We start from the raw sequence: 24,868 nt of genomic DNA, 5'->3' as shown, positions 1-24,868 counted from the left end.
ACAAGAGACAAGAAATCCACGTGTAAACGAAGAGCTCGCTGAGATTTAAGATCTGCACCAGGTGCCACAACCTTCCATGGAGGGATTTGAAAAGCTTCATCACATCGAAGCTCAGAAATACAGGTAAACAAGCCAAGGATTTTGCAAATGCATTGCTAATATTTCAGATTCCTGTTACCAAATATCTGGGGGGAAAAAAAAAAAAACCAACCAAAAAAACCCCCCAGCATTTTCCACACATGACCCTCATCCAAAATCCTCATAAAATGGCTGGCCAAATAGCACCTTACCAAGCAGATCAGGTGACTCACCCGAAAAATAATAAATAATCAAGTTGCACTCGTGCTCCCCAAATCCCTGATATGAGAAGAGCTGTTTCAATCCCAAAAACACAAAATAAAAAGAGAATGGTTCAAGGAACAGACGAAAGGAAATTGCCAAGGTAAAGGTAAATAATTTCAACAGCAGCCTTATCACCAAGCTCATCCACATCTGAGTGAGGAAACACCAAGATACAACTAATTTGGCAAAAAAAAAAAAAGTAGTATTTCATCATGTCCTACCACAGGGACCAAAGGTGGCTGAGGGAGCAAATACCCCGCCCTGAGACAGAAAATAATTTGTACCTATTCATTATGTCATAGATCACTCAGTATCTACCCAGGATTACACAAAGCATCTCATAAAGGAGCTGCTTTTTTCTTTTTTCAGAAAACTCTTCCAAGGGAAAGCTTTGGAATGCAGTATTGGAGATAGAGGCCTTCCGCTAAGGAAGGAGGAGACATTGTTTAGGCTTTTTTTTTTTCATTCCAAAGACAGGGAAGAAAACCTCATTGACTGAATTAAATATTCAGAGCGTCGCTCTGCCAGGACACAACTCCATTATGGAAAAACGCTGTATTTACACAGCAAAGACTGCGGATTGAGACTCCTGCCCCCAAAAAAACAGAGGAGCTGGGATCGAATGAATCAGCAACTGTTTCTGGAGATGGGCTTTGGTGGGTGGGGGGGTTAAACCAGAGCTGAGGGTGGGTGGGTGTCAGGGACTGTCACGGGAGAGGCTGGGGAAGGGTGAGGAGGGGGATCCCATCAGATCCTCACAGAGGTGGGGTGGGATTCGGGAAGGGTGAGGAGGGGGATCCCATCGGATCCCCATAGAGGTGGGGTGGGTTTTGGGACGGGTTTTGGGAAGGGTGAGGAGGGGGATCCCATCAGAATCCCATAGAGGTGGGGTGGGTTTTGGGATGGGTTTTGGGAAGGGTGAGGAGGGGGATCCCACCAGATCCCCACAGAGGTGGGGTGGGCATTGGGAAGGGTGAGGAGGGGATCCCATCAGATCCCCACAGAGGTGGGGTGGGTTTTGGGATGGGTGAGGAGGGGGATCCCATCAGAACCCCATAGAGGTGGGGTGGGCATTGGGATGGGTTTTGGGAAGGGTGAGGAGGGGGATCCCATCGGACCCCACGAGGGTGGGTGCGTGTCAGAGGCGCTGATGAGGATGCCGGGGAGGATGAGGAGGGGGCCCCCTGGAGCCCCCCCGAGTGTCGGGGTGGGGGTCCCGGCCCGAGGCGGGCGGTGACTCACCGCTCTGCTCGCCCAGGAACACCAGCTTGAATTTCCGCAGCGGGTTCCCGAAGTCCCCGCCCGACGACATGATGGAGGAGCCGCCGCCGCCGCCCCGCGCTCGCTCCGCTCCCCGCGGCGGCACCCGCGACCGCGACCGCTTCTCTCCGCCTCCGCCCGCTCCTGCTTCTCCTCGTCCTCCTCCTCCTCCCCGGCGAAGGCTGCTTGCCCCGGTGAGGTGCCGGTGCCGCTGTCGGTGCCGCCGCTCGGCCCCCCCCGCGCTCCCGGAGCCGGCGCTCCGCCCGCCCCGCGCACGCGCTGTGGGCGCTTCCCTCTCCTACGGGCCGGGAATGGGCTGGGCTGGGCTGGGCTGGGCTGGGCTGGGCTGGGCTGGGCTGGGAGGGACGGGGAGAATCATCCAGTTCCACCCCCTGCCACCGGGCAGCGACACCTCCCACCGGGACAGGCTGCTCCGGGCTCCATCCGGCCCGGCCTTGGGCGCTTCCAAGGATCTGTGGGCGCAGGGCCTGACCTCCCTCACGGCGTCGGGGTAAGGGCTGCAAGATGGGCCCAGCCCATCACGGGCCTGAGGGAGGAACAGCAAAGTCCTTAAAACCAAAGGCTTAATCCTAAACTGTGCAGCTATTCCTTTCAGAGGAGCATATCTGATCCCTCGAAGCAGGGTGATGTTTCCCAGGAGGTCAGTGACCCCCACTGACAGTGGCTGAGGGCCCTCCACCTCCAGCCTTCCCTTTCACTATTTTTTGCCCATTTTTCCCCATTCTACCCACAAAGTTCAGTGGTTTAGGAGGTTTCCAGGTACATCCCGGCCCCTCCAGTTTAAACCTTGTCTGGGAGATTGTTCCAGAGCATCTCTGCTCTGATAGTCAGGGAAATGGCATCTGCTATGTGTTTAGTTTTGAAAGCCTTTCTATTCTTGATAGTTTCATTTATACTCCCTCAATGTGATTAACTGCTTCACCAAGGGCTGAGTTTTTTTCACTCAAGCCTTGAAGTAGTAGAGAACTAAAAGAGGAAAGTGTGTCTTTAATCAGGTGGTTAAATTTAAACAAGTTTTAATAGATATGAGCAGAATCTCCCATCCAGCTCCACACCTGGCATCTGGGATGCTTCCACACTGGTTGTGTGGCTGCTCTCCTGCACCACAGAGAAAGGGAATCCAGACTGGCAGAGACTGGCCTGACGTGATTTCAAATATTACATACAGAGATTGTCCTTGTTTTTATGTCAGGGTGCATTCCAGGATCTTCCCCCCCGGGTCCCAGGGAAAACAACAGCTGAAGGCAGAGGAGGAAACACACAAAACAGGTTTTCTTTTAAGTCTGTTTGAATGCTTCTTGGTTGTTTTCATCATTGGGTGAGTCTGAGAAGAAGTCGAGGAAAAGCATGGGAAACCTTAAAAAGGAGGAAAAGCTTCCTGGAGTTCTTTTAGTGTGATACAGTAAAAGGAAGTCACCAAGTCACCTCAGCTTCTCCGTGTAAATGTCACAAAAAGGTTTGGAAGTTGTGCTCCTGCAACAGGGATTCGGCTGTGAAAGGATGCAAAAGGCAAAGAAATGCACATTCCAGTTAGAAACAAGGACAGTGTCCTAACAGAACACACTGCCAGGAGCAGGTCTATCTTTGTATCCAGGGAAAATCAAGAGGAGCCTTTGTGAGAAAGATGCTTTCAGAGAGAGAGGAGTGATCTGCTTCCATAAAGCCATAAGTCACTGGGAACCTATCGACTGCGACGGGCAGGAGAGTGAATTCCCTGATTTAACAGTCCCTTTTGGCCTCAAAATGTATTCATCTATGATAGATGCCAGAGACATTCCTCAGTGGAGAGGTGGACTCATTCCTCACGGAGACAAAGACGAAAACAGGAGGAGGGATCCCTGCAATCTGTTACTGCTGTACCCCAAACTCAGCCTGGGGCAACGCTCCCTCCTGGGTGGAGGAAAGGTGAGTCCCCAGGAGGGGCAGAGGGAATTAAGGGGTGCAGTCCCACTCCATGGGCACACAGCGTTGGAGGGCAGGGAATTAGGAGTCATCCTTGATGACTTAATCGGGGTGCTCATCACAGCTTCCCCTACAAATACAGGGCCAGCCAGGCCCCTCCAGTCACAGCAGCCCCTCTGGGGCTTCAAAGATCATGGGAGGAGAAGCCCAGGCTTCCTGGAGTGGGAGTGCCAGCCTCTACCCAGCTCAGACTCCCACAGTGATCCTTAGTCAAGCAACATTCCCAGGCTGGCCCTTCCAGGTGGGATCAAAGGGCAGGATAACATCCACGTGGGCAGTTCTGTCACCTCCTGGGAGCACCAGGAAAACACAGCTTGGAGCTGGGAACACGTGTCCTTGTATTGTGCCGGGGATCCCCTCTGCTCTCTGCATGTGCTGGGCAGGTGGGGACACAAACCTTGTCCTCTCACATTCCCGGTGTCCCCTCCGTGCACCAGCGCAGAGGATGGACATCACAGTGTCCAGTGTGCGTCTGGAGCTCCAGGCACTCAGAAATGCAGGACAGGGCTGGATCTCGGAGCAGGAAATGAACTTGCCACGTGGATGAACTGGAGGGAGAAAGTCCATCAGGAGCTCTGACAGCTCCAGCAAGAGCAATTGGAACGGCTATCAGGCAGCAGAGCGGGAAATCCTGACTCAGAATCCAGGATTCTGCTATGGAAGAAGGGGGAAACTGGAGCCACACTGAAGAGAGGCAGGAGGAGGGGAAAAAAAAGCCTGTGGGAAATTTCCCATAGGGAAATTAAAGTTTTTGTGGAAGAGGCAGTTGGACACAGGATGGGTTTTCCCAACTCCAGGCTGTTAGGCCCGGCAGGCAGAGGAGCACAGGCCCATCTCTTCCCAGGCAGACCCCGTGCTCACCTGCTCTCCCTCTGGGAAATCAGGGAGGAGGCTCCCGCCAGCCCAGCCTTCTTACGCTTAGGATTTCGTGATTGCAATTTTTTTTTTTTTTTTTTTTTAATGATACTTTACGGGCGTGAGTAAATGGCCGCCGCGGCGCCACTCTCGAGGCGGCCGCTGCACCGCGCTGGGGCGGGGTCGGGCACCGCCCTCAGCGCCGCCACGTGGCCATGCCACACTCAACATGGCCGCCGTGATGGGCGTGTCTGCCGACCAATCAGCGTGCGAGGACGGGAGGGCGGGGCGGGGCGGGCGGTGATAGGCGCAGGGCAGGGTGCGCTGTGCAGCTGCTGCCGCGTGGCGGCGCTGCCCGCTGCGCATGGGCGGGCGGGCACGCGGTGTGCGCCATATAGTGCCCGCACCCCCGCGTCCTCCCCGTTCTCCTCGCTGCCTCCTTCCGCACACCACGGCCCCCAGAGTACCGCGGGTTGTCCAAAAGTTGTTGTCTACGGGAATCCTCGGTGGGCGGAGCGGGGAGCTGTCTGAAAATTAGAATTCCGGGGGGGTATCGGTGTGCGGAACGCGGGGAGGGAGCCGCGGGCCGGGGGGACCCGACTGGGGGCGTACCGAGGCACGGGGGGAACGCTTTGAGTGACGGACCGCGGCACCGAATGATGGCGGCGGTGCCCAAGGTACCGGGGATGGCCGCGGGGAAGGACGGGGGGACAGAGGGAAGGGGAGGAACGGGAACGGAGGAGTAGCCTTGGGACGGCTGAGGCAGCCCCAGCCCGGCTGCTGGAGGCTTTGGTCCGACCCTGGTTTGCTCTCGGAAGGAAGAGCGGGGATGGGAATTCCCAGCAGATCTGCCACCCTGTTGTGTTTTAACCACTGCAGGTGCTGTGCTCGGAGAAGGGAGTGTTGCTCAGGCACGTGTTTGCCCTCAGCAGGTGAGAAAACATACATGACCAAAAACTGTTGGTTTGTGGGGGTTTTTTGTTGTTGGTTTGGTTTTTTGTGGGGTTTTTTTGTTTTGGTTTTTGCCAAGTCTTCCAATAGTGGAGTTAAGACTTCGAGCTATAGGATAGGAAAAAGGGGGAATCTTTGTGCTGATGGGATCAGGCCGTGCCTTTGCAAAAGGACATTGGGCACATGTTTTTCCATACGTGAGTGAAATCAGAGTTGTTAACTACTATGTTGTTTCCTACAGATTTTTTTATCATTGTCTTATTTCCTACAGAGCAGCAACAGCCAGAGAAAACCGTCTGTGTGCTGCAGGTAAGCTCTGTTGTCAATCTAGTTTTGATTCCCTCAAATAAATATTAAACACTGGATCATCTGTTTAATTTTTTTTTTTGCCAATATTTTTTTTTCTAACATTTTCTTCTTTTTTGCCCCATTCTTGGCTAAGCAAGTGGCACCAGCTGTGGTGTTGTGACCGTAATGTGGGGCTCTCAAAGCACCTGTAGATATTTGTTTGCAGTTGGAGAAACGCTTTCTCTGCTTTCATTTTCAGGTGATGCACTCCTGGCTTGCCACAGATCCTACAGGTCCCGACCTACACATGGGATTGGGAGGTTTCAACACCTGCTCCCAAAGGAGGTGGGCAGAAAGGCTTCCCTCTGTGCTTGCTCTCCTTAAAGCATATGGATGCCTCATATCAGGAGACCAGTTTGGATGGGGTTTGGAGAAACCTGGAATAGTGGAAGGTGTGCCTGCCCACAGCAGGTGGTTGGAATGGGATGAGATTTAAGGTTCCTTCCAATCCAAACTATTCCATGTTTCCATGAAGTACCCACTTACCACACTGCAGAAATGCTTCCTTTTGTCCAACACATTCCTGTGGAAGTGTGTGGGTAGCTTTGGGAGGGAGGAACCTCTTCCTGATGCAGAATTTAATACCTGAACTATTCCAGAATATTGTGAGCAGGTCTTACTTGCACGTGATCTTTTCACACTCCCTGAGATTTGGAAAGTCATCCATTTGTGTGGAAGGAGGAAACAATGAGTCAGCTGCCTTTTAGGCAGGAGCTGAAATAAACAGCAGGCTTATTTCTACTGGTTTAGCTCCTTTCTTTCTTCCTTCCTCTGGAAAAAATTAATCACAGCATGAGTGTTTTCTGTGTGATGCCATCCAAGAGCTGAACTTTTATTCCCAGCATTGTTCAAACCAGATACTTTCTATTTTATTTTGTTGTATTTTCTTCTGGAAAACAGGTTCCAAAGAGGAAAAAGGAAAAAGTGCAGATGAAAGAGATCAGTGAAGGCACTGAGTACCAGTATGGAGATCTCAACATCCAGATGACTTCCTATGACCTGTGCCTGGTGGAGCATTTTGCTCAGTATGTCCACAGACTCTGCAACCGCCTCTCCATCCGGGTCAATGAGAGGTATGAGGAGATCTGTCCCTCTGGATTTTAACCCTTGCACATCAGGGCAAGTGCTTCAAGTGCTCCCAGGGAGCTGCAGGCACTGGGAAAAGCACTGGGCTGCCTCCAGGGAATAAACCCAGCGGTGATTCTCTAAAATGTGAGGTTTTTAGAGGCTGGGTATGGTTCAGTGTGTAGAGAAAGAAAGGATTTGCCCTTCAGACTGGAAATTGAGAGGAAGAGATGGGCAGTAGGATAGAGCTTGGATGTAGCTGTGGGTATGGGGATGAGCAGGATGAGCTCTTAATTGAGCAGTCTGATCCACTCCCAGTCACATTCCCATTAAATCTGAGGTATAAACAATGTACTTGGAGTGGTGCATTGCAGCAGCAGATTTTAGCTCTGTCCCAGAAGACAGAACGAGTCAGAGCTGTTGCTTTTCTTGAACTATGAAGAAGTGAAAAGTTCTCAGGCTGGTGTTTGGAGCTAATCCAGGTTTTTGCAGGCAGCAGTGCTGCAGAGCTTCCTCCTTATCTCCTTCCAGCAAAACACCCGGCCTCTGCCAGCACCTGATTTACAAGAGATGTCCTTTGCATAATTAAATTCCCATGAAAAGTTAATCTCCTTCCCCATTCTCTGCTGTGGAGGTTGATTCATCCCTGTAAAGTAGTGCCAATATCCTGCCTGTCCTAAGCACTGCCCTCTGGCTCCTGCAGCTATGCCATGCCCACCAAAACCAACGAGGTGCTGTTCCTGGAAGAGAGGGGATCCAAAATGCAGCTGGATGCAGTCCTTACCACCCACCAGAGGGTTGTCCAGGTAGGAGAAACTCACAGGGTTAGATGGGATATTGGGAGGGAATTGTTCCCTGTGAGGGTGGGCAGGGCTGGCACAGGGGGCACAGAGCAGCTGTGGCTGCCCCTGGATCCCTGGGGGTGTCCAAGGCCAGGCTGGACAGGGCTTGGAGCAATCTGGGATAGTGGAAGGGGTGGGACTGGATGATCTTGAAGGTCCCTCCCAACCCAGAGTGTCCTGGGATTGTTCCCTGGAGCTGGGTCATTTCTGCTTTCAGATCCGCGGTTTGAGTTCGACGTTTGCTCCCATACTGCTGGAAATCATTCAGAGTAGCCAGCCTGAGGGGGTCCATCTGTTGATGAAACAGGTATGGCTACACTTCCCAATGCTTCCTTTCCCTTTAGGAAGCAGGGAAAGGGTTTGTGTGATCCTGATTCGTGGTGCTTTTCCCTCCCTCCCCAGCACACGGAAGCAGATTTCAAGAGCCGGCTGAAGTCTCGCCCTGAGCTGGAAGAGCTGCTGGCAGAGATGTCCTGAGGTGAGAGCAATGTGCCATCCATGGGCTGTTCCAGCCTCCAGAGGGTGCTTCCATGAGCTCAGTACTGGTAACTCGGTGAATTGGAAGGAATTCCCACTGCTGGCAACCAGCTTGTCTTAATAAAAACAAATGATGGTTTGTACTGGGCACAGAGGTGCCACAATGGAATGTGGGTTTGCTTTCCTTCAGTTCCTTTTTAATTCCTGCCTATTTTGCTTTTGATAGGTGGGAATTTCTGGTGAAGTCTCTGTGCATGAATAATGCTGTGCTGCAACAATCCCCATCTGGAATTGTTGTAACAATTTTGATGGATGCCAAGAGAAACTGTTCCAAGAATGGGTTTGTTTGGAGGATTTTTATCACCCTTTCTAAGGACCAGCTTGTGAAAAAGAGGGGAAATAACTCATTAATTTGCACTCTCCCCCAAACTGGGGCTGTCCTGGTGTTGCTTGTGCTTCCATTCCCAGCACCCACATCCCTGGGAAATAACCTGGAACATTCTTGCTGGCAAAAGCCATGCAAAAAGCAATTTTATTTTTGTTTTTGGGGCTTATTTGGTGGCAGGTGTGGTGGTCAGATGAGAATCCCTTTTTCTCCCATTCTTAATTTTCTGTGGCTTCCCAGGAGTTAAACCCCCTCCCCAGAAATCCCATCCTGTGGAACATGAAGTTATCACTGCTGGGAAAAGCCTTAGGATGGCACAGAGGACATGGAGTAAATCTCCATAGCACGGCTGTTGTGGAGGCAACAGTGCTCCTGGATTGGGACGTTTTGGGCTGGAAATCCACAACCACAGAATCATTTTGGCTGTACCCTCCAACCCAGCCACCCCCTCCACAAATGAAGCCGAGGGATGCCAAATTCCTGCTTTAATTTCCCAACAATTCCGCAGGTACAGAAATAAACCCCAAACGGGGGGTGTCAGTCAGTCCGTGGGCCGGGCTGGGATCGGCCCCCGCTGCTGCTGCTGCTGCTGCCGCTGTGCCATGCAGGCTCCGAAGGCGCGGAGCTGCGCCTGGCAGTGCCGCCAGTCCTGCCGCTCCGCCATGCACTCCTGCAGCTGCCGGTGCTGCTCCAGGCACCCGGTCCGCGCGATCATGGCATCCAGGGGATCCTCGCCCTCCTCCGCCTCGCCCTGCTCCGCCGCCGCCGCGCGGCTCCAGGCGTGCCCGGCCTTCGCCATGGGGAGCTGGGCACGACAGGGGGCCGGTGTCCTTCGGGGGCACCCGGAGCCCTCACCACGCCCCCGCCCTCACCTCCCCAGGGTGCCCAATCCCCCATGGATGTCCAGGACCCTCCGCGATCCCCGCCCCGCCCATGGCTGCCCACCCTCCCCAGCACGCAGCCCCCGTACCACCGCAGCGCGGTCCCTTTAAGGCGGGAGCGCAGGACGGCACTTCCGGGATTGATTGGCGGGCTCCTCCCCTTCCGCTCGCGCGGGGGTCGGCGGGAAGTAAGGAGGCGGAAGTCGTGCGCAGTTACCTCGGCAAAGATGGCGGCGACGCTGCGGATCCAGAGCGACTGGAGCCGGGCGTTGAGGTGGGAACAGAACGGTCCCTTTCTTTGTCCCTGTCCTTGTCCCGCTCCCTACCCCGCTCACGGCCGCTTCTTCTCTCTGCAGCAGGGACGAGGGCGAGGCCTGGCTGAGCTGCCGCAGCCCCGGTGAGTGGCCTAAGGAGGCCTCGAGGGGATCGGGGAGGATCGAGAGGGTTCTGCGGGTGAAACGTGTTTAAGGAGCCTGTGGAGCAGAAACAAGGGCACTGTGCTTCGAACGGGGGTGCGGGTCCCTTGATATAAAAGGGATTGGGGTGGTTGTAGGATTCCTATGGTTTCCAGGGGGATGGAGTCATTTGGGGGCCCTGTGGGGGTTAGGAGGGGATGGGGGTGTTTGAGTTTCTTGTGGGTGGTTGGGGTCGCTCTGAGTTGGGAGGGGACAAGGACGAGGTTTGGTGTCCCTTGGCTGTGGGGCTGACGGCTGCTGTCCCCCAGGGAAGCCCACCCTGTATGGCAGCGTCACCCGGCGCGGGCTCAGCTCCGACGGCGTCCCGGACATCGTGGCCTCCGAGGGATTCGTGGTCGGGGAAGTCACCAAGGTGCCAGGGCTGGGGGGAGAGGGGTTGGTGACCGCCAAGGGGGCTGCTCTGACAGCCTGAGCTGTCACCCTGCACAGTCCTGTCTCGCTAACCTGAGCCTCTCACTGTGCTGTGGCTGGCCAGGCTTTCCCACCTGCATCCTGAGATGAGCCCCACACTGACCCTCCCATCAGTTTTCAGTGTCTGGGATCCCACAGCTGGGTCCAGGCCACAGTTTTACCTCAGCAGCCTCTGTTTCAGGAGTAACAGCACTTCTAATTCCTTTCTTTCCTTGTTTCCTCCCCTAGAAAAGCATCCTCATTTCCTGTCCTCACGAAAATGTGTCCACAAAGTTCCTGGCTCCATACACAAGTTTTTCTAGGATTCATCAGAAAAGTGTGAGTAGCTTGTGAGGTGAGAAACTCTGGGTGTGACTGGTGACTCTTAGATCCCTCTCTGTGGTGTCCTTGCTGTGAGGAGTTAGAATGGAGATGGAACAGAGATCTTGTGGTTTAGGAATGGTGAAAGACCCTGGACCCTGTTGCTTGTGCAGGCTGCTGCCTCAGCATTCCTTTTTCTCCTTGCCTTGCAGAGTCACAGGCAGGAAATGTACTTAGCTGATCTCCCCCTGTACAGAATTAGGCTCTTGAGCAGAAATATTCATATTCAGAATTATACAAAGCTAATTCTTGGTGCTTTTGCCTTCCTGCAGATTACCTGCCTTGATATTTCCAGTGGTGGAGGACTTGGTGTGTCTGCAAGCACAGATGGGACCATGAAAATATGGCAGGCTGCAAATGGAGAAATAAGAGTAAGAGCATTTGGCTTGGATGCTTTGTGTTGTCTGTGATATCCCTGAAGTCCTGAAGGCCATTACTTCAGCCAGGCTGTCCACACCCTGTGAAGAATCTGGCTTTTTAATGAAAAGCTAATTGGAATTTGGTATCTTGGAGGCTTTAAAAATCAAATCTGTTGGAAAAGGTGGCTTCTCCCAAGGGGGTGTTGCTCAGAGAGGTACTCAGGAACAACAGGTCACTGACAGCCCCCCTGAAAGAGAGAAGAGGGGAGGAAAAAAAGATTTTGGTGCTGGATTAGGTACATCCTGGCTTGTGACTTTCCCAGTGAAGGGGGAAAGCTCCTTCTTGTGGAGCTTGACCTGTCAGCTCAGTTTGGCAGAGGATAAAGACATTTAACCTGTAATCAGAAGCAAATGTAGTATTTTTTGCAATATAATTAGCTGCTCAAATGGTAGAGGAAGGCCCAAGTCACCTCTTTGATTGCCCTGAATTCAGACCAGTCCCTTCCATCAGTGCAGACCCAGAGGATTTGAGTTTAATCCTTTGGCCACGTGAGAATGCCAAGTTTTCCAGTGTCATAACTCAACAACTGCTCGGCACGAGGATGATGACAATGGAACTAGCACGTAGTTCTTTGTTTTTCCAGAGACTTTTGGAAGGCCATGTGTATGATGTGAATTGTTGCAGGTTTTTCCCATCGGGCCTCGTGGTTCTGAGTGGGGGAATGGATGCCCAGCTAAAGATCTGGTCAGCAGAAGATGCCAGCTGTGTAGTAACATTTAAAGGTCACAAAGCAGGTACAGAGTCCTTTGGATATTGCTGTAGCTGGATAACAGGGATGCTGCTTTTGGGATTATCCAGGGGTGGACGTGGTAACGTTTAAAAGGCTCTTTTCTGCCCAAATTAGAGGTTAATTTTGTGTGGCACCAGCTCAGGCTGAGGTGAGGTGTTGCTGATCATTTGATTGATGATATCCTCCCTTTGTGCCAGATGGTGGTTCTGCTCTGTGAGGTGTTCTGGGAGCTGCTGCTTTCCACAGGCACCTTTTCCTAGAAGCACAGCCTGTCTGTGTGTGGCTGCTGTCACTGGGGACAGTGGCCTGGAGCCAGCAGTCGAGTTCAGCTTGGGAAATCAGGTGCTTTGTGTGTCTGTATGAACAGAGCCTTTGGTTTCATGCAGGGATTTTGGACACTGCCATTGTGGATCGGGGAAGAAATGTCCTATCCTGCTCCAGGGATGGCACTGCCCGTCTCTGGGACTGTGGGAAATCTGCCTGCCTGGGCGTCATCGCTGACTGCGGCTCTCCCGTCAATGGCATCGCTGTGGGCGCTGCTGACAACTCCCTGAACCTGGGCACACCTGAGAAACCTCCCAGTAAGGGCCTTTCCCTTCAAATCCCCCTTCATTTCCCTGTCCAGACTGCTCAGGTCTGTCACCAGTCATCCCAAGTGTCTGGAATGCTGCTCCATGTCCTTATACCTTGGGAAGGGAGCAGAGTGTTCCAGTCCTGGGTGGAATTCAGCCCCATCAAGCAGTTTGAGTGATGAGCTCTGCTTGGTTACTGGCCTTCCTGGTGGCTTGGGATGTGGAGGAATCTTGCCACAATTCATTGGGGGGATCCAAGCTGTTGGGTTCTGACACCATCAGGATTTGTTGTGTAGCTGCTGCTGGAATTGCCTGTTGTCCTTCTTCTGCCAGGTGAACGTGAGGTTGGGACAGAAGGGAAAATCCTGCTGCTGGCTCAAGAGGACAAGAAGCTTCAAGGAGTGGGACTGCAGAGCAGGCAGCCAGTAAGGATCTGGGATTGCCAGAGCACTGGGATGGGGAATTGAGCCTAAACTGGAGGAGAGGCCAAAGCCTGGTGCAATAAAGGGATGCTCTCTCCTTCCTCCTGGGCAGATTTTTATGTGAGGAGTAAGAATTGCACAGGATTTAACTTGGGAACAGAGAAGAAAGTATTTTAAATTAAACAGTGGCAGCTGTACTGTCTTCTAAATAAATTACTGTTTCCCTCTGTCCCACATGTTCCCTCTTCATGTCTCACATCTGACATTTGGTTTGTTCCCAAATCCTCAGGTGTTCCTGTTTGTTGGATCTGACGCCTTCAACTGCTGCACATTCCTGTCAAGCACCTACATAGTGGCAGGGACTCAGGATGGGAACATCTACCAGCTGGATGTGAGAAACACAAAGTGAGTGACTGCCTGGGGCAAACAACCAGTGTTTTGGTTGGAAGAGTCGGGCAGAGGGTGCTGCCAGGCAGTGCCATTTCCAAGGGGTGCATCCCTTTCCACCAGGTGCTCCTGAGCCTCTTGCATTACGTTGATGTGCTGTGTGAATTGGGGTATAAACAATTGTATAATTTTATATTTATATCATCTGTGTGCGTATACACGGAGATAAATCTGGCAGAAAACTTCTGAACATCAGTGTTCCCCCCTCCCACACACACAGCACTTTTCTTTGCCTCACATGAGTGTTTTTCACTGTCCCAGGGTGCTCCAAGCCCCATCCAAGCTGGGCTTGGGTGCTGCTGGAGATCCAGGGACAGCCACAGCTTCTCTGAACAACGCTCATCCCTTGTTTCTGCTCCTTTTCCTAGTGCTCCAATCCAGGTGATCCATAGATCAGGAGCACCAGTGCTTTCCCTGCTCCCATACCGAGATGGTTTTATTGCCAGCCAAGGTAATTCCAGGGCTGTTTTGTGCCCGCACAAATCCTGTAATCAAATCAAGGAGCCTTGTGCTCTTTAGGCACTGTCCTCTTGCCCCTTTGCTTTGGGATTTCCACCCTCCACATCCTTCATATCCCTCCAAAACAGGGCCTCCAAGGCACATCTCACCCACTGGAGCTTTTTCCCAATGGAATTTCTGTTTGTAACTAAGAGCATGGCTTGTTTCACACTAATTGGCTTCTGTGCCTTCGTTCCAGGGGATGGCACCTGCTTCATTGTTCAGCAAGACCTGGATTATGTCCTGGATCTCACTGAGGCTGACTGTGACCCCGTGTACAAGGTAAGGCACATGGGGAATCCCTGAGGAGCAAGGGGGCAGGGAAAGCTGATGCCAGGCAGGAGGCAGCTGCCTTCACCTCAGGTGTTCAATCTCAGCAGCTTCCTTCACAGTTCATATAAATATCCACATTCATATAAAATGTGGATGGAGGGTGCTGGGAGAATCCTGAGGGTGAAAGCAATGGTGCTGCCTGACCCATCTTGTTCCCTGGGGATTTGGGATGAGGAAGGGAGTCTTGCTGTGTGTTCCAGACGTCCCACTGTGCTCGCACACATCAGGGAGTGCAGCCTGGACTCTCAGTCTGTGTTTAAGAACTCTTGTGTGAGGGATCTGCTCCCTAAACTCTGGTGAAAGCTGGAACTGTCCTTTGAAACCTGCTGGTGGTGTTCCAGGAGGAATTCCCTTTGTGAATGTCCAGAAGGAAAGCTCATCTCTGAGGATTTCACTGCAAATGTCACTTGGAAAACACTTTGTGTAAACACTGGGTTTTTTTTCCCTTCTTCAGGTGGCTTCTTGGGAGAAGGAAATCTACACGTGCTGCAGGGATGGGATAGTGAGGAGATACCAACTTTCTGACCTCTAAGTGTTCGAAGGGGCCAAACAAAGGAGAAGCATGTTGGAAAGGCTCTTCCAAGCTGATTTTCCTGGGATTTGTGTGTACAAGTTTGAGGCTGTTGTGATGACCAGGTTCCATACACAGTGTTTTTGTAACAAGTCATAGTTTTTTCCTACTACACAATCGGGATCAATTTTTAATGTCGAGAGGATCTTGTGTTGCAATGATGTTGTGTTTGCATTTCCACTGCTGAAAAAATGGTGTTTGTAGTGGGGAGAAATAAATAAAGGGGGAGAATGGGATGCGGTGAAAGAGTGAAAATATGGAGTGAAATAAAGCGCTGCTTTGATAACACCTGTGTTCATCCATGTGTTTCCATGAAAACTTGAGGCATTTTTAAGAAAAAAGAGATGACGTGTGCGGATCCGGCGGGCCCAGCAGAGTGCGGAAGTGAGCGGGAGAACTACGCTTCCCGTGATGCCCCGCGCGGCGCGGACCGGAAGCCGTGTTGCTATAGCAACGGGACGCCATGGGCCTGGACTACTACGCCGTGCTAGAGCTGGACCGCGGGGCCACCGCCGACGCCATCAAGAAGGCGTGAGTGAGGGACCCCCGGCATCAGAGAGACCCCCTGGGCCGGGAGGGTGGGGGGAAAGGGTCTGGGGGCTATGCGGGCCGGGCTGGGGGGGATATTGGGAGGGAAATCGTGGCTGTGGGGCTGGTAAGGCCCTGGCACGGGGTCCCCAGAGAAGCTGTGGATGCCCCTGGATCTATGGAAGTTGCTCCAAGCCCCCCATCCAACTTGGGATGGTGTAAGATGTCTCTGCCCATGGCAGAGGGTGGGAATGAGATGGGCTTTAAAGTCCCCCCCAAACCATCCTGTGATCCTTAGGTATAGGAAGTTGGCCCTGAAGTACCACCCACTAAAATGCAAGGAGCCCTGGGGGCCGAAGAGGTTCCAGCAGCTGGCAGAGGCCTACGATGTGCTCAGCGACCGTAAGTGGGGAGTGTCCCCTTGCCCTGAGTGCAGGGGCAGGAAGGGGGTGGGAATTCCTGCTCCCTGGCAGGACTGTGGCTCTGTGACCCACAGCCCAGTTGGGACTGGCACACACTGCCGTGTCAATCCCCCCTGTTCCTGGGGGCCTTCTTCTCCATCCTCCTCCCAAACAAAACCTGCATCTCAGGCTGGGGCTCTCCCTCAATTCCCAACACCTTCTTATTCCCTAAGCTATGAAGAAAGGCATCTATGACAAATTTGGGGAAGAGGGGCTCAAAGGGGGCATCCCCCTGGAGTTTGCGAGCGACAACCCTTGGAGCGTCGGATACGTGTTCCACAACAACCCTGAGAAAGTCTTCAGGGAGTTCTTTGGAGGGGACAACCCCTTTGCAGGTAGGCTGGGAGACTCCAGGGTGGCTGGGCTCTGTCTGTGGCTGCCATGATTCCCTGGCAGCTGCCAGCTCAGAGCATTAAGCTTTCCAGGAATGCTTTCCTGCCCAAATGCTCTCACATCCCTCTGGTGCTCGGAGGAGAGATCCTGACTTCCCTTAGTCCTGGGTGTGGGGGAGGCCTGGAGGTGCATGTTCAGGCTTTCCCCAGCTGCTCCTGTGACCCTTTCTGGGATTCCCATCAAAAAGAGGGATAAGGGAGGCGAGCCTGCCATAAACACTCCTGGAAAGAAAACACTCGGGGTGGGAGAAGTTGGGAGGTAAAGAGCCCAGAGCTCTGACCCCAGCGAGGGGCTGTCCCTCTGCTCCCTCCCACAGAGTTCTTTGCTGAGGATGGCTCGGAGGTGCTGCTGCCCTTCGGAGGGCCCCGGGGCCGGGGGGCCCTGCGGCGGGACCCTCCCATCGTGCGGGATCTCTACGTGTCCCTCGAGGACCTGTTCCACGGCTGCACCAAGAAGATCAAGATCTCCCGCAGGGTAGGGGCTGGATTTCGGGGTGAGCTCTGCCCTCAGTGTGGGACACTGAGGATTTGGGGATGGCCCTGCCCCAGAAGCTTGTCACAGGGAGGGATTAGCACCAAACCCAGAAGGACCTGAAGCAGTGTCCTCCCCCACAGCTTGGCAAAGTGAATTTGGCATGGGAGGTAATTTGGGAAGCAAGGGCTGATGTCAGAGAGGGGTGGAGAAGGAGCTCGGTGTGTTCTGGGCTCCCATAATTCCATTTTCACACTGCTTAGGTTTAGGTGGATATTGGGGAAAATTTTTGCGCTGAAAGAGGGGTCAGGCATTGGAACAGGCTGCCCAGGGCAGTAGTGGAGTCCCCATTCCTGGAGGGATTTAAAGCTGTGTGGAGGTGGCACTTGGGGATATGGGTTAGAGGTGGCCTGGCTGTGCTGGGGGAACAGTTGGACTCCATGATCTTGGAGGTCTTTTCAGACCTAAGTGATCCCATGATTCTATGATCTGATCCTGTTTGTACCCACAGCCACTTTGGTGTGGGGGCACTCCTGAGCCCCCCTCTTTGGGGCCCTGACTGTGCACTGCAGGTGATGAACGAGGATGGCCAAACCAGCACCATCAGGGATAAGATCCTCACAATTGACGTGCAGCCAGGCTGGAAGCGTGGCACCAAGATCACCTTTGAGAAGGAAGGGGACCAGGTAAGCACAGAGAACCACAAGAGTCAGGTCTGGAAGGGACCTCTGGAGATCACCACATCCAGCTCATCCAGGTGGGTTTGGGATGTCTCCAGAGAGGGAGACTCCATGCTCCCAGGGCAGCTGTTCAGTCCTGTGCCCACTCCATGTTCTTCCAGGAAGGAATTCTGGTTTCCCATTGCTGAGGGCACTTAGTACCATGACCAACAGAGAGACTCACTATTACTGTGCTCAGAAGCTCTGAGGAGCCATCCCTGCCTGGATTTTCCTTAGAACAGGTTGAAGGAAAAATAACTGAAGGGTTTTCTTCCTGGAAAAAACACAGTTTTGGATTTGCCCTTGGCTGAGCAGGTGTCTTGCATAAAAGACTCCTTTTTCTCTTAAGGGAAAAAAGAAATACCTTTCCTTTCTCTTTAGCCAGCTGAAAACAGCAACAAAAGAGCAGGAATTTGTGTCAGTTTTCCCTGTGTAAAATAATTTTCAGATTTCCAAGGACAGGTTGGATGTGGCTTGGGGCAACCTGGTCTCGTGGAAGGTGTCCCTGCCCATGGCAGGGGGTGAAACTGAGTGAATTTTAATGTCCCTTCCATCCTACACCATCCTGGCATTCTGTGATTCTGTGATCTTTTTTTCCCCTGCATTAGGGCCCAAACATCATTCCAGCTGACATCACCTTTGTTGTCCAAGAGAAGCTTCACCCAAAGTTCAAAAGAATCGACAACAACCTCCTTTATGTTGCCACCATCCCCCTGTCCAAGGTAAAGGGCCCAGTGAGAGGGGACAGAGCCTCACCTCTGGGCTCTGGGGCTGCAGCAGCAGCTCCTGGTGCCACTCCATGCCCGGCAGGCACTGACTGGATGCACCCTGGATGTGTGGACACTGGATGGGAGGCTGCTGAACATCCCCATCAATGACATTGTGGAGTAAGTGCCAGGGGAAAACGGGGCTCAGAGGCGAGCAGGCACTTGGCAGGAGCTTGGGGTGCTCCAAAGTGCTTTCCAGAGGGTTGGGGCTGCAGGAAGAGGATGGCCACAGTGGGTGGCTCTTCTGGTCTGGGAGAGAGGCAAGGAGAGCTGGGTGGGGGTGCGTGGGGGTGGATGCTGGAGCCTGGAAGAGAAGGACAGGCCCTGGCTGAAGCTGGAGGAATGGATAACCTGGGAAACCCACATGGGGCTGTGCAGGTGGGGCTGGGATCATGGCTCCCGTGTTGGGATCATCCCACAGCCCCTCTCAGCCCCTTCCTTTGCTTGGCAGCCCCAAGTACTACAAGATGGTGCCGGGGGAGGGAATGCCGCTGGCCGAGGACCCGCAGCGCAAAGGGGACCTCTACATCTACTTTGACATCCTCTTCCCCAAGAGGCTCAGCCCTGAGGTGAAAACTCTCTTGAGAAATGTCCTGGAGCCCTAGGGTCAGTGACCTTCCCCCTGTCCCCTCCCTCATCCCCCCCAATAAAGCCTTGGAGCCTGGGACTGGGCAGAAGTTCTTCCAAGCACTGGGGACCCTAAGACACAGGATCAGCCTAAAACAACAGCCCCGAGGCCTGGCCCGGGTCCTGCTGGCTTTGTGGTCTCTGCTCTCCAGCTCCCACCCTGCAGCAGCAGCTCTGCAGCTCGGGGGAGGCCGAGGGAGGATTTGGGGGGCATGGAGCAAGGCACCCATGGCCAGGACCCCATGCACCAGCCTCAGTGCTTTATTTTCCTAATCCCAGAATCTGTCCCTGCTGAAGCTGAGCCCCGACAGCACAGGAGAGGTCAGATAACACTTGTATTGCCTTTCTCAATGGCATTCCAGAGCTGGGAGAGTGCCCTAAAAAGGGGAGCAATCAGACCCCATAGGGGTGGTTTACTACAAATGCCAGTAAACTGAAAAGAACAGGCTGGGGGTATCCCCATCCCAAAGCCAGCGTGGGTTGGGATATTTGGGGTTTAGCCAGCACAGCGAGGTTGTGGGCGCTCAGTGGGGCTGGGGAGGAAATTTCGGGATCCTCGGCTCGGGAATCCCCGGGCTGCAGTACCGGCCGCTGCCCACAGGAGGGCGACACCGCGCTGTGACCCTGGCCCGGTTCTGGCCCAAATCCGCTCCCGCTTCTTCACAAAGTTCATCTCGGCTCGGCAAAACCCAGCCCCTGCTGCACACTGCACCAGTCCGCAGTGATCTCCAGTTCCCTGGAAAACCTGCTCCAGCCCCAGTCTGTACCAAGGTGAGCACAAGTCTGGAGAGGTCAGAGCCCTCACCTGGATTGTTGCACTTGGAGTGAGATCCAGCTACCGATGGAATTCCAGAAACATTCCAAAATGTTCTGTAATCATACCCTGAAAATGGCTCCAAAGGGCAACAGCTCCAGTGCCAGGCCAGTACCTGCATGAGTCCTTGTGCCAGCCCAGGCTCACTGAAAAACACAATAAATCAACCATCACATGAGCTTTTTTCCTGACACAGTATTAATAAGGAACCTTTGCTGAGAGCACTCATTACCCCAGTGCTCCAGCCTTGGCAAGATTTTGCAGTGGATGGAGCCAAATGCTAATCCTAAATGTAAACTTCTAACAGGTTTAGTTAGAAAGGTGCTGGATAGCAAATCCTACAGTAGAATGAAAAGACTGCACAAGAAATAACAGGAAGTCCCACTCCCAATTTGGGTGAAATATTTATATAGTTTATAAATACTCCCCTTCCCTGCTACCGTTTTCATCCCAGGCCCCACCTGTCACTTATTCAATCCTTTACCATTGGATTTTGCACAAAATAAGGGACACCAGGAATGCCTGGACCACAGGAAATCTTGAGGAGAAACCCATTAAAACCAGACAGAGAAAGGTTTCAAGGCCTTCCACAACCCAGAAACCTGTTCATGCCTTGTCAGGCTACCCCAATTCTGTCACCTCCACCTGAGCTGTGCAGGTGAGGCCAAGGCTCCCCTTCCTCCTGGCTAGAACATCCTGGCTGGGGTTTTCATACAAGAAACTGGGGAAGATGAGAAACTCACTGGAGTGGGCTGAACATGGATAATCCAGCCAGGAGAGGGCAGTGAGACCCAGCTCATAGTGAAAAATGTTAATTTAGAGAATGTCTAAAAGCACTTTGAGCTTTTGCTTTCCCAGTCTGTTCAGCAAGAAATTGCTTCAAAATTCCCACGACCTCTCTCTGCTGTGGGGCAAATCAATACCAGGGTTTGCTCCTGCTCGTGCTGGGAGGAGAAATGAATCCCAAGGCAAGAAGCTTTTACAGCTGATGGGAAAGGTTAAAAACAAGTAGACAACACTGCCCTGTGTGTTGCTTGTCATTGCAGCTCTTCCAAAATATCAGAGAGCACCCCAAAACCATAAGCAGGCCAGCCCCATTCACTCCTAGCTCAAATCACTTCCCTTCACATACATTTTATGACCAAGAGACCCTATAATTAATGATCCCCAAAATGTTTATTCTCTCCTCTCTGGATTACATAAGATTTTCCCCTCCAAAATATTTATTGTAGCTTTATAGAGCTACTCAAGTTTTACTCCCAAATTTTCCTTATCTCTCCACTGATCACCTTGGTTTACCTCAACATATTCATTCTCTACCATGGAGACTACCTCAGATTTTACTGTCATAATTTTCACTACCTGTTGACTTCTAATTACCTCATTTTTACCTCAAAATCTTCATTGTCTCCCTTACAGACTAACTCAGATTTTAGGCCCAAACTGTTTATTTTGTTCCCTATAGATTACCTCAGATTTGTCCTCCAAAATGTTCCTTGTCTCTTACACTTTGCAAAAAAATATATCCCATCATTAAAAAGAGAAAGTTGCTGAAAAGCAGTCAAAATTCTCAGTGAAAGAAATAACAGGATGGAAATAGCAGAAGGAGCTAAGTGTTGAAGATATTTTTTTTTGCTCAATGTCCTTGTGATCTACAAGAACTGATTATTTTTCTCTGGGAATGAACATTTGGTTCCTCTTAAAGGGAGGACAGAGTTGCAATGTATAGTCAGTGTCATGCATTGTTTTACCATTCTAAAAACTTCCCAGTTTTCTGTGTGGCAAACAGAAGGTTCAGCTGAGGAACTAAAACCCAGAAATGCATTTTGCTATTGTAGCTGGTTGTTCAGCTGTGCCAGAGTGCCAGAATCCCATCAAGTTCCTGAGCACCATCACCTGGGTCTGCTCTGCTGGTTGAGCAGCGTCACCTGAAACCTCCCAAAATCATTTTCTGTGCAGTTTTTTTGCACCTGTGTCCCTTCAGGCATTCCCAGGGAGGCCGGGAGAGGGCACATCTCCCTAAGGGATTTATTTCACTGCTGCTCAGCAGTGCCAGTGAGGATTTTCCAGCTCGCTCTGCTCATTCAGGACCTTGGGGTTTCACCACGTAATGCTGCGGTTTTTTTGCTTTCCTTTCTCCCCCTCTTTGCTCCTCGGGATGAATTTCCAGGCTGGCTGGAGGCTGCCACAGCTCCGCTTTGCCACTTGGAAGCAGGAGGTTTGTGGAATAAAATCTGTTTGGACTTGAAATTGTTCAGATGGAGCCACGGAGGAGCCTGCAGGACTCTGATCTGTTCCTGCCCCGAGGTTCCTGGGGGATGATGCTCTCTGTGAAAGCACCAAAACCCTGAAAAAAAAGACAGATTTTTCTGATCTTGAGAGAGCATGGGAGCTCACATCTGTCTCTTGTTTCTTGTACATGTTATAGAAGTAATAAAATGTAGCAAGCATTCATTTGAGCCCTACTGAGAAGCAAATTTTCATGATTTGACAGAAACTCAAACCATTGCGCTTATCTTTACAGGGTGAGGTTGGGAACATGAAAACTTGCCTCTTTAAAGCTTTTCTAAATAAACCCTAATTGAGCTTTCAGTGGCACTGCGATACTCCAGAAACGGAGCCCAAATGTTGAATGGCAAACTGCACAGCCTTCAGCAGCAGCTAATGAACACTGCTGGTGCATCTCAGCCAGCCCCTGAGAGAACCAAAATATCTGCCCACCGAGGAGCTATTTAAAAACACCTGGGACACAGCGGCTTCCCGCAGTGATTCCTGCGTGAGTAACAGCGGGCTCCGCATTGTTCCCATCTCAATTGTTCGCTGCAATTCTATTTTCAAAGCACCGGTTTCTCGAGCTGGGGGCAGCACACATCCAGAGGGTGGACCTCTGAAAGTCCCGCTGCGTTTCGCTGGTGCTCTTTAAACCCTGCCTAAGCAGAGCTCTGCTTTACACCAGACCAGCGGGGCTGCTGAGAAAGGAGAGATCGGTTTACAAAGCTCCGTATTTGAAGCGGGGATTAACAAGGCTTGGAGGCAATTTGCAAACAGACAAACTCTTCCTGGCTGCTGCTTTCTGAAGCCTTTTCTTAGAGCATCTCTCACCCAGCCCCAGGGATGCAGAGGGCTTGGCTTAGCTGTCCCCCTTCACAGGCTGCTGTGAAATTCCAGGCTGTCTATTCCTTAAACCCCTTGCTGGGGTAAAATCCAGCCCCTGGCAAGTCCTTTCCTGCTCTGGAGCTTTGACTACAGTGCCTGTGAGCCCCAAAGGTTTTATTTAGAAATAACCCACCAAAAGGTGTTGGTGCCACTTTCCCTTCAGGGCACTTTTCCTTAACCAAACTCTCCAAAGGTTCCATCAAGCTGAGAGGAAAAGCCTTTGGATCAGCAAGGAATGAGTCCACAAGACCCCAGATGATTCAAGGCTGTGTGGGCCTGTCATTCAGATAAGGCAGATCCATTTCAACACTGGCAGGAGGAAATGCAATCTAAAAAAGTTTATTAAACAACACAATATATGTAAATGTGGTCAGGAAACACAGAAACACATCACCCTGCCGGGACACAGAGCAGAGCTGTCCAAAGCAGAGAGAGCAGCAATGAAAAGTCTGAGATAGGGTTGTTATCTAGCCCAGATAGCTCAGAAAACAGAAACCCCAAATAGTTTAAATTCCAGGAAAATCACAGTTTCCCCGAATTTCTGAGTTGGTTTTTTGTTTGTTTGTTTGTTTTTTGTTTGTTTTGGTGGGTTTTTTTTACATCTTGGAACACCAGATAAGGAAGTGGCTGCAACACACAGGGCAGGAGATATTGAGTCTGCTGGTGAGGTTTTATTCAAAACCAAAATGCCAATCCAAAAGTCACCTCCTAATTTCTGCTTCCTCTTTTGTCTCTTGAGTGTATGCCAGGATATTTGCCTCAGGAGCTACAGTGACTCTGAAGTTGGTGCCTTTTCCTCTGAAGAGAATTTTCTGTCTGTCCCAGTGACATATGACAGTTCTTGGGGGGGATGATCGCATCTTTCCCCTTGAAGACTGCTCTGCTTTGTTTTCCTGCTCTGCTTGGAAGAAGTGGATGTTATCTTTGGGGACAGACAGTGCCATGGCAGGGCTGTCAGGGAACAGCCTCACATCGCTTGGGAGCCCACAGCTGGCTGCTGTATCCGCAGGGAGGAGAACTGAAATTCTTGAGAGTGGATCCCTGAGCCTGACTGGGACATCCTGAGGCTGCTGTACCAGAGGTCACATTGATGCTGATCAAAGCACGCAGAAGGAGAGGAGACAGAGTGCCAAAACCTTCAAATATCCTGTGAGTACCTTGACTAAAACTTACCTCATTTTCATCAGCATTGAAGAGTGCAGTGCCTTCACTTCTCTCAGCTTTGCTGTGTCTTTTGCTTGGTTTAACCTGGGTTAAGCCTGCCTTTCCATAGGCTTGTCCCTGTTTTCTCACTGTAACTTAGGTCAGAGGTTTTTGAGGCGTCAGCTCTGATGCTCTGCGCCTGTTGTCACCAAGTTTAGTGGTGGCAGAGGAGCAAAGATCAAACACCCTGAGCCTTCTGCGGAAGTGAACTTTGAAACTGGTCACTAATTCAATCATTTCATGCACTCTGGTTTCTAGCACAGCCCTAACTCCCTTCCTTCCTTCCTGGTGAAAAAGAGATGTGGACACGCAGGGAATCCGATGCATTACAGATAAACTGCCATCACACAGCAAAGCAATTGCTTTGTAAAAAATCTCTCTGCTTGGTGTGCTGGGAAGTTTTGGAAGCACCCAGGAGCCCGAGGAGATGCTCAGCACTCAGTGCCACGTGTCAGTCAGCAGGGAGAGCAGCACGAGCTCTCTTCTCCTCTGGGATGTTCTGTACATCACAGCCGTCATGTTCCATCAGGCTGCTGGAGCTGCTCCAAGCTGCAGGGAAGATGTCCTCCCCTGGATGTTTTCTTAGCAGAACAGAGCGTGTTCCAAGTGTACAGCTTCCAGCTGGGTGCTCCCCGAGGTTAACTCCCTATCAGGAGGGAACAAGGAGGCAATTTCCTTCCAGGCTGCTCGACTTTTGTCTGCAGCAACCCCAGGGCCTCCCTCTGGAAGTGTGGGGGTGGCTGTTTCACAGGAGAGCGGTGGCCCTGCCTTGTCACAGGGTCTCCTCCAGGCTGGCCTTTGGAGGTGTTTCATGTGCACATAAAAGTGGGATTTATTTGGCTTTCCTCATGGAGATGGGCTCGCCTGTCTGCCTGTTGATTTGTTTCTCCCTGCAGGAACTTTTGATGGGAATTTCAGCCAGGTTTCAGGAGTCTCCGAGGTAACCGAGGGCTTTGTGAAACTCAGCAGTGCAGTGAGGAAATGATATAGTGTCCTACTGAGGGGAAAGTGGGCAGAATTAAATTGTTACACATTCTGGACCCGTGGAGCCACAGAGGAGCTGCAGCCCATGACAGATCTCATCTGCTGTGGGTGTGATG

The 24,868-nt window shown here is 51.9% G+C and overlaps 5 protein-coding genes across 13 annotated transcripts in view; 3 read left to right on the top strand and 2 right to left on the bottom strand.

The window, feature by feature from the left end:
• Positions 1–1,827, bottom strand: part of RAB6A (RAB6A, member RAS oncogene family) — a 42,287-nt gene extending 40,460 nt beyond the window's left edge. For both annotated transcript variants that reach the window (XM_033051446.1, XM_033051445.1), the window contains exon 1: positions 1,585–1,827. In XM_033051446.1, the coding sequence (XP_032907337.1) occupies positions 1,585–1,654 (70 nt within the window). In that variant the 5' untranslated portion in view covers positions 1,655–1,827. The remainder of the gene's footprint in view (positions 1–1,584) is intronic.
• Positions 1,828–2,583: 756 nt separating this feature from the next.
• On the top strand, positions 2,584–8,292 carry MRPL48 (mitochondrial ribosomal protein L48). Of its 2 annotated transcripts, none has more exons than XM_033053309.2 (8): positions 2,584–3,528; positions 5,320–5,372; positions 5,663–5,700; positions 5,939–6,024; positions 6,640–6,812; positions 7,508–7,610; positions 7,864–7,953; positions 8,049–8,292. In XM_033053309.2, the coding sequence occupies exons 1-8, from the start codon at positions 3,367–3,369 to the stop codon at positions 8,121–8,123; spliced, it is 780 nt and encodes a 259-aa protein (XP_032909200.1). In that variant the 5' UTR covers positions 2,584–3,366; the 3' UTR covers positions 8,124–8,292. The 2 variants fall into 2 exon arrangements, with proteins under 2 accessions (XP_032909200.1, XP_032909201.1); XM_033053310.1 differs by lacking the exon at positions 2,584–3,528 and adding an exon at positions 5,060–5,117.
• A 684-nt stretch (positions 8,293–8,976) lies between these two features.
• LOC116993060 (cytochrome c oxidase assembly factor 4 homolog, mitochondrial) lies at positions 8,977–9,407 on the bottom strand. The gene has a single exon (XM_033053312.2). The coding sequence runs from the start codon at positions 9,305–9,307 to the stop codon at positions 9,050–9,052; it is 258 nt and encodes an 85-aa protein (XP_032909203.1). The 5' UTR covers positions 9,308–9,407; the 3' UTR covers positions 8,977–9,049.
• A 64-nt stretch (positions 9,408–9,471) lies between these two features.
• Positions 9,472–14,917, top strand: PAAF1 (proteasomal ATPase associated factor 1). 2 transcript variants are annotated; one of them, XM_033053305.2, is made up of 12 exons: positions 9,472–9,663; positions 9,749–9,786; positions 10,114–10,217; positions 10,505–10,594; positions 10,909–11,007; positions 11,640–11,790; positions 12,173–12,367; positions 12,692–12,783; positions 13,070–13,185; positions 13,596–13,678; positions 13,925–14,007; positions 14,513–14,917. In XM_033053305.2, exons 1-12 carry the CDS (start codon positions 9,617–9,619, stop codon positions 14,588–14,590), a joined length of 1,176 nt encoding a protein of 391 aa, XP_032909196.1. In that variant the 5' UTR covers positions 9,472–9,616; the 3' UTR covers positions 14,591–14,917. The 2 variants fall into 2 exon arrangements, with proteins under 2 accessions (XP_032909196.1, XP_032909195.1); XM_033053304.2 differs by having other exon boundaries at positions 9,476–9,663; positions 9,746–9,786.
• A 99-nt stretch (positions 14,918–15,016) lies between these two features.
• The window catches only part of DNAJB13 (DnaJ heat shock protein family (Hsp40) member B13), a 34,208-nt gene continuing 24,356 nt past the window's right edge, over positions 15,017–24,868 (top strand). For 2 of the 6 annotated variants that reach the window (XM_042779064.1, XM_042779063.1), the window contains exons 1-9: positions 15,017–15,160; positions 15,456–15,559; positions 15,792–15,953; positions 16,328–16,485; positions 17,055–17,168; positions 17,810–17,923; positions 18,012–18,088; positions 18,420–18,537; positions 23,305–23,714. In XM_042779064.1, the coding sequence (XP_042634998.1) occupies positions 15,093–15,160; positions 15,456–15,559; positions 15,792–15,953; positions 16,328–16,485; positions 17,055–17,168; positions 17,810–17,923; positions 18,012–18,088; positions 18,420–18,537; positions 23,305–23,340 (951 nt within the window). In that variant the 5' untranslated portion in view covers positions 15,017–15,092 and the 3' untranslated portion in view covers positions 23,341–23,714. Of the gene's footprint in view, positions 15,161–15,455; positions 15,560–15,791; positions 15,954–16,327; positions 16,486–16,993; positions 17,169–17,809; positions 17,924–18,011; positions 18,089–18,419; positions 18,636–19,196; positions 19,367–23,304; positions 23,715–24,868 lie in introns of those variants that run through there. The other 4 variants (XM_042779065.1, XM_033053306.2, XM_042779066.1 and 1 more) reach the window with 4 other exon arrangements.

This window comes from Catharus ustulatus, chromosome 2 (genome assembly GCF_009819885.2).
Source record: "Catharus ustulatus isolate bCatUst1 chromosome 2, bCatUst1.pri.v2, whole genome shotgun sequence".
Taxonomy (NCBI): Eukaryota; Metazoa; Chordata; class Aves; order Passeriformes; family Turdidae; genus Catharus; species Catharus ustulatus.
This window is presented reverse-complemented; position numbering and strand designations above follow the sequence as displayed.